The sequence below is a fragment of the Epinephelus fuscoguttatus genome, linkage group LG12 (assembly GCF_011397635.1).
Source record: "Epinephelus fuscoguttatus linkage group LG12, E.fuscoguttatus.final_Chr_v1".
NCBI lineage: Eukaryota > Metazoa > Chordata > Actinopteri > Perciformes > Serranidae > Epinephelus > Epinephelus fuscoguttatus.
The window spans coordinates 8,896,895-8,908,965 of record NC_064763.1 but is presented as its reverse complement, the minus strand read 5'-3'; the positions used below and the strand labels follow the sequence as shown (position 1 = coordinate 8,908,965).

Below are 12,071 nucleotides of genomic sequence, written 5' to 3'. Positions count from 1 at the left end.
TGGCTACACACAACGATTTTTCTCGTGTAATTTCTCACCCATATAATTAACATTCAGAGCACATTAACGCCACGCATTAATTTAGCCTGCAATCAGAGATCCAAATTGGATGAAGCAATCACATTTGGAAAAGCTTTAGGGATAAAGATCCAACTTCATCATTACCTTTACATAGACATCTTTAGAAATACAACTCCTTATATAATTTGGTCTGACTGGCAAAAAATATAAACTGGGTTTCTCTGATAACAAATGACATAAACATTAACAAGACTAATACAGCAGAAATCAGATTAAATCCTAATTAAATAGTACATATCACCATCTGCCATCTTCAATGGGCAGAGGAATAATGGCAGTTCTAACCACTGAACAGAACCAGGGCTGTGCTATACCCACTGTGGCACACTGGGTGTCGCTGTTGTACTGTCTTGTTGGTTTTACGATCAAAACTTTCTGCTTTGCATGTAAGAGAGGAAAAGAGATGGGGGGGGGGGGGGGGGGGCTTGAAATTATTAATTATAATTATTTATAATTATTATTATGTTATATATTTATTATTAATTAACAGTACTCTGCATTGTATTAAGTGTTTCTTTGAGTGCTACACTAAACAACAAAGATATAGAGATTTTTTTTTTTTTTTTTTACAAAAACCCTTGAATGCACTTTAAAATATGTTACATATTTGTACACTATCTAGCCTATATAAAATTGTAAACACTGAACTCAAACCTTACTCTTTGCCTCTCTTATTTTGGAGCTTTTTAAAGAAAACATGCCTTTAAAACCCGCTTTTTAGGTTTTGAGGATATTAAAAAAAAATTAAAAATATAACCATTTAAATGTCCATCCCCTAAGCCAAACAAAAAACATTACTCCCTCTGCATTACTTAAAAATGAATTGAAGTGCCTCCATTTTTTCTCTTCAATAACCTACAGAACTTGCGGCACAAAGCCCTGCTGTTACATTTCCGCTACAGTGGCTGGCGGTATGCATCTATACACGTTGTTCTGCATTCAGCGTTTAAATCAGTGAAGAAGAAGAAGTAGGACGCGAAGAAGAGAGGAGGCGGAACACCACGTTGGTTAGTGGTTGGTATAAGTTAGTAGTTGGCTGTACCTCCACCGCAGACAAGCAGCAGGTTGTCAGTATTTTAATCTGAAAAGATGAACGGGTTAGACGAGGAATCAATGGCGCCACAAACCTTTCTTTACGGTGAGATAACTTCTGCGTGTCTTATGTTACTTTATGGTGTTTAATATTAACTGCGTGTCATCAGGTTTGACTGCTGATAAGAGAAACCCATTAAATGTAGCTGTTCAGCTGCGTTTGTTCCTCTGTAATAAAAGGTAATGTTCATGTCGTACCAAAACATGTAACGTGTTATATATTAGATTGTTCACCATTAAGATATTGTAGCAGGAGGTTGAATGAGTGTTGAACAGCGCGGGTTCACTCCAGGCTGCAGCTAAACACGTGTCTGACTACCAACATGGCGGCGCTCATGTTTTGTGAACATTGTTAATATTCCAGCATTTTCTCTCCTCGTGGTTGGGAATTGTATTATATTTGTATTTACATCTTATAATATTCATCAACTTAACACTTTAGGTTAAAATTTGTCATGACAGGTTTAGCCAGTCGGGATAAGTCATCTCAACGTGGGATCAAACATGCGGACCTGCTGACTCCCTTCGCTGGGTGCATCATGTAAAGTTAGACCCCTTAACTTCTAATTATACGTTATAATGATGCAATACCTTTTTTTTCTTTATCTTTTTTTTTTTTAGATAATGTCGTTGTGACTGAATTCGCGAACAAGTCACTCTGTTTCTTTGGATCATGTGCACCTCTCCGTCCCGTTACCCAGTCTCACCTTCCCTCCTCGTGGGATGAAAACTACAGTTATAGACATGACTGTGATTTGTAGTGCAGCCAAGGAAAATATAAGTTTAATTTTTTTTTCTTGAGTGCAGTTAGTTAACACACAGAGATATTGGATAATACTCTTTAGTGGTGCTGAGCTTATTTTAGCTTGGGGGGAAAAGACAGTCACAAATTGATTGAGTTGATTCAGTCAACAGGGAAATATAATGTTAAATATAACATAATATAATGTACAGTATAGCACAGCAGTGTATTTCTGTTCTGTACTGCACTTATTATGTTTATTGCACTTTATTACTGTTTTACTGCAGGCTGGAGGGGTGCGAATCACCAGAGTACCAGTAATATGATATCACGATACTTGGGTCATGATACAAAATTATTGCGACCTACAATGTTTTGCGATATGCTGAGTATTGTAATATACTGTGATTTATTATCTTTGTTCATCTGCAAATTATGCCCCTACAGGAATGTGTATTGCAGTATTAATAATTTACATAATAAAAAATAAATACTTGGCATCTGTGTATCTATCCAATATTGCCACGTAAATTATTGTGATGCTGTGCTGTATCAATTTTTGTTAATACAAAAAAACCAAACACTGAATACAATTACTAAATATTAATCTTATCCCATATTAGTTAGGTGCACACTGTCTGCATAGGATTGTGCTCTTAGAAAGGTCCTATTTTATTTTATTTTATTTTTAGCACTTGTCAGTGTTTATCCTTGTTTTTGTCCTTTCAGTCCTTCACTTTTCTCACGTGTTATGTGAGTTATTCTAGCTCAGTAATTAGTCAGTTAGAAATAGAATATTGCTTTGAGAATTGTTTCAGACAGGAGATATGAAATTTAGTTAATTTGTCGCATTGTATGTTGATGTTTTTGCTTAGGAAGTGCAGTAACATGGTGTTTATCTACCATTGTTAGTCAAACCCTGAGTCTATTATGAAGCGCTGCAGACAGCCATAGAATTATTTATCTCTCCTGATAGAGGGGTTTCCCTGTGTCAAGGCCATGTGGGAACACTCAGTAGTCTCTATGGCTCCCTCTTGTGTGCATTTGAATTATAGCACTATACATACAAATGATTGCCTGTCTGAAGTAGAGCACCCTATGATGAGGTCACTCCCCACGCAGTTTTTTTTTTTTTGTTTTTGTTTTTTTTCAAGCAAATGACTTACATTTTAAAACCTTTTCATCAGGTTGTGTGCTGGAAGCTGGAAAGGAGGTGGTGTTCAATCCTGAGGATGATGACTTTGAGCATCAGTTAGATCTACGGATGGTAAGTACCCTGAGGTCCAAGGTGTCCTAACAGGGCTGAGAACACATGCTGTTTTTTAGAACATGCCAGATGTTCTATTATTCTTGGCCGACCAGCATTTTGGCTATTTATGAAACCTCTTTTGACTATATGAATTTTATATAAATTATAATATAATTATCTATCTATCTATATATCTATATATCTATATATATATATATATATATATATATATATATATATATATATATACTACCCTCTGGCTTTATTAAGGCTACACTCACATTTTCTTTGGCAAAATAATAACTATGTAATTAGATAAAATTACAGCAATAATTACATGCCTAAGTTAATAACGCAATTTAAGTCATAACTAAATGCCCCTCTAACAAAGTCAGTGTTGAGCTTTTTCACCTCACAGTAGTTTTAGGGTAGAAACAACTGAGTTTACTCCCCTTATCAGAACAGGAAGTGTCTGATTCACATCTGTCACTTTGTTTCTCACACTCATTTTGTTGAATCATTTAGTAGTATACAAATCAACAGTAAGTGCTGCACATAACTGAACCCAAGGTGTTTAGTCATACTTTCTAGGGTTTGCAGAAAAAAAATGATGGCTTGTCAGCATTAATAGTATAGATTTTAACTGGACCTCATATGCTGTAAATAGTGTCAAGCAGGTAGAGCCTGTAGGCTGTATTGGATTTAATAGGGCTTTGACTTTGTGCTAAAATCACACTTAAACTATCACAGAATACTGCGGTTGTGTTTTTAAAAACAAAAAAGAAGAGGACCAAGGATCGATCCTTGTGGGACAACACACAAGATGTTTGCTTTACGGTTAGGGGTACTTTTCAGTAGATACTGTTTTCTGTTTTTCAACTGTTCACACCACGAACAAACAAGAAACACATCAGAGAACGAAAGAATGTTAAATAGGTCAGGTGTGCAGGCACCCTGAAAGTTAACAGAGTTACAGTCAGCTGTTGCCTCGCCCTCTCCAGGCCTGTGTGGACCCCGGCACTAAAGACGAGCTTCACATGGTGGAGGTTGAAGGACAAGACACAGAGGGTCAGAAAATCAAGGCAGCGCTTGTCTCACTAAAGCCCTCTACCCTGCCAAGTGTAAGTAAACTTCTCATCTTTACTCATGTACAGATGCACTAACAAAGTGTGTTCGAGTTCCAGTGTCCCTTCAGCCACCCACGTAAGTCTAAGGGCCTGTACACATGCTGTTTCTTGTGCCCTCACATTTATTGTTTGAATTTAGACATGCAGAATGTAGAAAAGTTAGAGCAATGCTGTCATAGCGCTGTAGTGTTCCCAAGAACCTTTTCGCTGGGCGCAACAGCTGGGCCCTGAGATAAACAAAGCTCAACTTTTGGAACGCAGCAAAACGCACCACATGTCGTGGCAAGGAACCAATCACAGCCAGCAGATTTCTTTCCTTTCTCCTGTGAATATCAGTCTATGATTAATATGGAGAAGAATCATTTTTAGTACAGGGCTACCCAGAGCTTAACATCTGTCTGATGACATTTTAGGCCTAATACACACTTAAAAAACAATGCCTGGAAGAAGCTGTGAACTTGGGATTTCTGGTAAGTACGCTCTGATGCAGTACTCATTATGGTCGCTTAGCAACTTCAGACTCAACCTGCCTCTGCACCCTTAAAAGTTGGCACAGAGTAGACACAAGAGTAGCACCCAGTGCCCAACCTGCATTTTGCAGGTAGGTGTTGGTTAAATAGTGCTATTTGGCTCAAAAAGCTAATACCTTTCATGTTTGGAAACAAATACAACAAATGCTGTCTTGATATAGTTGAACTCCAAACCCTAAGCAAGTGAGCGTTTTCTTCTCTTTTTTTCAGGTGTGTCTCGGTGGTTTCACAATCACACCTCCAGCAGTTTTCCGTCTGAGGGTAGGTGCCGGTCCAATCCACCTCAGTGGACAACACCTCGTCAGTGAGTATTTCTTAGAAGATCATCCAGGTGTTTTAATCGGTCAGGGATTTATTTTCAGTGTCTGGTTATTATGGGGATTAATCCATTAGACACTACTTTCAATTGAAGTGTAAATAAACATTTTTATTGCACAGCATATCCCTTTGGTTTTGGTGGTAGTGTTTTAACTTAGTCAAACATTTCTAAATTGTTCTTTCCTAAAGTGATGGAAGCTGATCAGACTTTTGATGAAGAGGAGGAAGATGAGGAAGAAGAGGAGGAAGATGTAAAAACATCAAAGAAAAGGCCGGCCTCCTCACCTGCCATCAAGTCACAGGTTTGTTTCTCCATTCCTTCGCTATTGTAAACAGTAAAATAATCTATTAAAATTCAAGTAACTGTAACACGTTTTATCTCCTTACAGAAAAAAATGAAAATGGACATTGAGGAGGATGATGAGGACGATGAGGATGACGATGATGATGATGATGATGAGTAAGTGTCAAGCTCCACACACATTTACAGGCTATTCTAATATGTTCAGGTTACATAAACTGGAACTCAGTAGAGTCCAAAAGTTCAACACTAATGCTGGGTTGCACCAACAAGGATTAATTTTTAAATCATAGTTTAACTTTAAACGACATTGCACCAAACTTTAAAACTAGCTTAAAATCAAGGAGGATTGCATTAAATCCTCCCATGAAACATCGGCTTTTACTGTAACTCTTGATTAATTGTGTTGCACCAAAACTTTAAACTCAAATTTAAAACGTGATCCTGGATAATCTTAAATCTTAGGTTTCAGGGGGTTTAACTTTTCAAGTGGCTGCTTTGTTGAGATGGGTTGAGTGAATTATCAAGTTCATCAAAAAGTTAAGGGACACACTCAACCCAGTTTAGTTTCATGATGCTGCTAAATTTCTCTCAACATACCAGTTCAGCAAGGAAACTGTTATGAAGCTGAACAGGAAGACTGGGCTAATTGTGAAACATGGTAGTGAAAGAAAGGAAAGTGAAAGCTGTCTGTCAGTTACTGTAAGTCCCTTTTTTCCTTTACACTGCTGATATCTGTTTTTTTTAATGCTCAATTATTTGGCCATATTTTATGATCTGGCCAACAAGGTTTTCTCAGAGGGATAACATGTCAGCACCAGCAATGATTTGCAACACAACTGCTTGTAATAAAACTCTTGGCTTCAGACCAAACAGGGAAATATTTCAGTTTTCACTTAATACAAAGGAAATCACTTCACACATCTATTAAAACAAGACAGGTGCGTTGGAGAGAGAAGACCAAAAAACCGAAACGTCGCAAATAAATTTTATATTGCAAGTTAAACAGTGCACAGGAGTCCTTTTGCAGTTTTCACTTGATGCATTTTATCAAAATTAAAGCACTAGTAATGATAATAACACACAGAGGGCCATATTAGTTTTTTGATAAAAGACACAAGGGTTCTTACGCAAGTATGAAAAGTATGGAAATAAATTTGATCAATTTCCAGGTATTAAAGTATGGAAATTGGAAAAATAAAGTATGGAAAAATATTCATGTTTCCAGACTATTATCACTGTTCTAAAATACTGTTTTCTAAAATAGAAAATTAGGTATTTCCAAAAATAATTTAATCAGTCCAGATCGTGTTTTATGCTGGGCCAAGCAGTTTGTGTGAGAGCAAACGTCTCAGGAAACATACCGCCCCTTTTACCTGATTGACAAGTAGTATGTCCAGTCCGCTGCCCCATGACCCTCCTCCAGCCCCCAGGTATCAAGTTTCACTCCAGAAGACGAGTTTCACATGGTTCATAATGGGTAGATGCAAGTCCACCCTTTATCTGATTTGTTTTGATTTTTTAATCTTGTTTTCTTAGGGATGATGAAGATGATGACGAGGAGAGTGAGGAAGAAGAGTCACCTGTCAAGGCAAGCATCAGTCTCATACAGATGTGTCAGTTCCAGCTAAAGAACCTTGGAGTCCTTTCCTTATTAATAGCTGCTTATTTGTTACAGGCCAAGCCAGCACCATCCAAGCAACGAACCCCTGCTCAGAATGGCAAGAGTCCCAAACCCAACACTCCAGCCAAAAAGCAGGTAACAGTCGTTTTCATAATCTGGGCCCTTTGTATCTACTGAATAGCATGTGGGGACTTACGCTAACCATAGTAGTAGTCAGTATATTAATATTTTATATTTATGAAATGTATCTAAATGTAATTTTCATTGTAGGAAAAGAGTCCTAAAGGTGATAAGGCTAAAACTCCACCAACTCCCAAAGGAAACCTAACAATTCCTGATCTTAAAGCCAAGTTGATGGAGACAGTGAAGAAGGTCAGTGTTCTGGAAAGTTCCTTTTAAACTGAATTACTTTATTACCTGATAGAGTAACATGGTGTGCCTTTTAGACATTTAAATTTGCTCATTTGTAATTCTTTCCATTTTACAGGGAGTACAGCTACCTAAATCTCAGCCCAAGTTTGAGAACTTTATGAAGAATGGTCATAATGTGGCAGACACCAAGGTAAAGTTCAAATTGGCGATGCCCGTCAATATTACAAACCCATAAATGCCCTAAATTATCTTGGAATTTTTTTTAAGGAAACTTAGTTTGTTTATTTGAGTTCATTGGTCATTAAAAGTTCAATTAAATTTGGAGCAGACATGTTACATTAGGGATACATTTATTGACTGATATTCGCCTCGACCGTCATCAGCCTATCAGCAAATAAGATGGCAGTGGCCTATGTTGTTCCGTTGTGTCACAGCAATTCAAGCTGTAAAGCAGGACTCAAGACTAATGGCATCCTGTCGTCCTGGGGACAATAGAAAAGGTGTCAGTAAACTCACTATCAACATGGCGGTTTGGGGGGGCGGGGGGGGGGCGCAAGTTAACGTTAGCTGTTAGCAGTTGGTGGCTGAAATGACAACTCACGGACGTTGCATTAAGTAATGTCTTATTTTTATAAGTAAGATTTCTTTTTTCCTTGGCACAAAAGGGGGAATAAATAACAAAACATAATGTACTACAAAAACACATCTGTGTCAGCCCGGAATTTCACATCAGTACATCCCTAGTTAACATAAATAAATTTGGTCCTGCTGATGCCTCTCATTTCTGAGTTGACATCTGTCTGATTTTAATTGAACCTTGGGTCATGGCTAACTTACAAAGGACCATTTACACATAAGCCCTGTTTCCACCAAACACTTTCGGTATGGTACCTTTGGAACCAAAAGTAACCCTTTAGACATTGTACTGAGACTCGAGGTCCATTAAGTGTTTCCACCACAAACCGTACTCTAAAATGTGGGTGCGGTTGTTGTCACTCACTGGTCCTTCCAGCACTCACTGTATTTCCTCATTAACAGTGATATAGATGGAAGTCTGCACCTTGTTTATCATCACAGAACGAGGCTGCACGCCGACATTTTCAGAACAAAATAAAACCGGCTGCAGTGAGTCTCTCTCCATGTGATATTTAAAAACAGCGGGATCGTGCACTTAGTCCTTCTGAGGCAAACTCAGCAGATTATTGTTGCTGGAGCCCACAGGAATGATGCTTTGCAACGCTTTGGGGGTTTTTTTCTGCAAGTGAGGATTAGAATATATGCAGTGCACATAAAAATAGAATAGAAATTAATATAAATATAAATGCTTGAAGATCCACTCATTACAAATAGTGTATGTCAGATACAAACTAAAGTAATGGTCATAGTTGTCACAGTGAAATTTAAGGCGTGTTGATTGATTCATGTCTTCACCTTAATGCATTGAATAACATTACAAGTTAACATTCCAACTCAAAAGGGAGGCAGACATCCCAGTGAATTAAGTTATTTTTTTCTCCAGCTGCTGCAGGAGGCTCGAAACATCCTTTCACTTTTTAGTTATTGTCTACTAATAAAACTCTCCATGGTATGAACAGTGGCTTCTGCCTCAAAACCAGCAACAACTCAGCCCTGAGCAGGGCATCCACAATTGACCAATCAACAGACTGCAGTGTTCACAGCTCCACCTTTTAGCACCAGATCTGTGTGCTAGCTACCCCAACAGAAGGTACCCAAAATGGGGACGGTACCATCCACAACTTTTCACAGTGGAAATGGGGGAAAAAAGCGTACCAAACTGAACTGTGCCGTACAATACTGCTTGGTGGAAACAGGTCTGTACAGACTTCTCCTTAAATCTGTAATGTGTCATAAATTCTACTGCTTGATTTGCACTAAGCTGATGGGCCCTCCCATCTGAAGAATTTGACAGGAAGATTAATGTTAACCAGTGGTCTTAAATGAATAATGGTTTTAGCATTGAAATTAAAAAAACAGTGGTCCCTATTGTAGATTGAAAAAGGGTTAAAGTATCTACCTGTACTTGTACTTTGTATAACAATTTCCCTACAGGGATTAATAAAGCATCAATCTATCCAAGTCTACATTTTTTTCAAACTTGGAACCCATTGGCATTCAGTCTGAAAATGATAAAGCGTCTTGGTGCAAGTCTCAGTATTTTAGGCTGAACTGGTGTAGCTAGCAAATATCTTAGCCAGGACCTCCCTTTTCCATGTACCTGTCATTTTGGCTCCTCTCTAAACAGATCTTTTTTGGGGAAAAAAAAAAAAAAGCTAATATAAAGCTACATTGTCATCATATGATAGCAGATTGGTTCTAAATAGCATTGTGGCCAATGCATTTTCCCCTTTCTACATGGAGTGTTTACCTGCTGTTCAAACTTATTGGTCAATACAACTCTGACTACAAATGGAAACCTACAAATATTGCCTACAGATTCCACATAAATATGCAGAATCTATTTTTCTAATCCATTAAATGGAAGGTGATAGAATAGGTTTATGGTGCAGGAGCAGATCAGAAAAGTAATGGGTTACACATTTAATTTGGTATTGATTCTCTCTTTCTAAATGAATAAATATCTTCTTTTTTTCCTTTCTGTAGGTCATTGCGGAGCTGTGGAAGTGGAGACAGACGATGATGGATGCCAAATAACAGTCTCAGTGATTTTTATTGTCTCTTTTTATGACTTGTTTATGCCCATAGCACCTCTCAAACCCTCTGAAGCCAAACTCAGTGCCTCACACTTGTCATTAATTCTAAGTCTAATCCAGCTCCACCTGCCCTTCTGTTTAAAGACACTAGAGAGAGACAGTGATATGGACGCTGACGGCACACTGTGCTTTTGCATGGTGGTGTCCTTCCTCCTCCATCACACTCTCATTAGGGCAGAGAAATGATATGGTTTGTTGAATAAACCCCAGGAGAACCAGCTTACAAATTTGCATATTTGTAAATGTGTAAATAAAAATCACTAGATTGTTGGCACCAGAATATGGAGGATATGTCTTTATGCGTTTTTTTTTGTTTTGTTTTGTTTTTTTTAATGTAAACCGTAAAGATTAATTTGGCCTCATGCAGGAACAATTAAAAAAAGCACCGGATCATTATGCACACCAGCAACAAAGCAGCACCAGAAATTAAAACTTTTCAACAGCCAATAAAACTTCAGCTGATGTTAGCCATGGTGACGACATGTATCAGTTTTGGTAAAGCAGACGTTTTGATGGTGATTGAGCAACATTGATTTGTCTTTGTAGAAGTATTGTCCAACATGGATGTAAAAACTGCACTTTGTGAAATGTTTTGAATGTTTATGCTATGTGAGATTCCTACGGTCAAGTTCCCATGACAACACACTGTCCACTTAAAACTGTATCAGAGTTCAAAGATTTGTTCTAATTGTTCATGTATCAACCGTCCAGAAGTAATCAACCATTTGGTGTTTAGCAGAAAGCTGCATTAACCTGAAGACATGGTGTCATAAGTGGAGCACATTTCAGCACTGTTCGTAGATTGTGGCCTGTTTGGGTTCTTTGTATTGCCATGACTACCAGCCAGGAGGCCAAAGGTTATGTACTTGCTCTGTGAGTGACTGAATGCATGATGGATTTTGCAAATGAGTTATTTTTTTTTTTTTATTAAGGAGTTACTTATTACTTTTCCAGCAAGGGTTTGCAAAGGATGTTCCCAGAAATTCCCACCTGTACTCAGGTTTAATGAGGCCACAGCCTTTGTGCTCCTGTGACCAGTTATAGTAATAAGATTATAAATGTTGATGCATGAGGCCTGTGAAAGCAGAACATCATTCCACGTTCTTGAAAAACAAGTATAAGTTTGTCTGGGTTTGAGTGGACTATACCAAGATTGATTAAATAAAAAGAAAAAACTGAAGTGTTGCCATTGTTCCATTTCTCGCCAGTGAGAATTACTAATAATTTTAAAACATTTTGAAGATTATTTTTTGTTAATGTACAACAATAACTTGCTGAAAATGCAATTGTTTTGCATTTCTTTTGACATCTAGTTTAGAATTGCAGGTGTCTTTTGCATTAGTTTTAAAGTGTGCACAGCCATCTCTTTTCTAAATTTCTCTTAATTGGAGGAGCAGCATACAGATATGTTCATCATAGTTAAAATGGCAATCAAGCCAGCTTTCTTTAGACTCATCTCTACATTACTGTGATCTGTGTGATCAAGCTTGAGACTGATTAAAGTATAACATTTTGTTTCTGTTGAAAACCTGAAAATACTGTATATTTACATTTGGGTCACATATTGCAAACTGATGCAAACTGACCCTTTATCATAACTGTTGTACAGTCCTGCACCCTGATCTGTGATTCACAGTCAAAGAGAATTTACCATGTTGAGAGCAGATGTTTACTCAGATTTAAAAAGATCATCAGCCATGTTTATTAGCAGGAAATACTGCATTTGATTGTGTCAAGCAACCCATGTGGATAGGTTCTCCTCAGTGTCTATTTTGCTCAGTTCTTATTGTAATAAGAGTTTAAACTGGGTCATGATTGAGCCTGGTGTTATAAACACAAGTCACATTACTCCGACCTAAGTCGAAATTAAGTTGGCAGAATTGCAAAAATACCTGCAATTCAC

General features: G+C 37.7%; 1 protein-coding gene across 1 annotated transcript; it reads left to right on the top strand.

Moving 5' to 3' along the window:
* Positions 1-1,051: 1,051 nt before the first annotated feature.
* On the top strand, positions 1,052-11,348 carry npm1a (nucleophosmin 1a). The gene is made up of 11 exons (XM_049592362.1): positions 1,052-1,219; positions 3,103-3,182; positions 4,166-4,285; positions 5,032-5,125; positions 5,329-5,441; positions 5,529-5,599; positions 6,980-7,031; positions 7,119-7,199; positions 7,335-7,436; positions 7,552-7,626; positions 10,059-11,348. Exons 1-11 carry the CDS (start codon positions 1,171-1,173, stop codon positions 10,107-10,109), a joined length of 888 nt encoding a protein of 295 aa, XP_049448319.1. The 5' UTR covers positions 1,052-1,170; the 3' UTR covers positions 10,110-11,348.
* Positions 11,349-12,071: the final 723 nt, after the last annotated feature.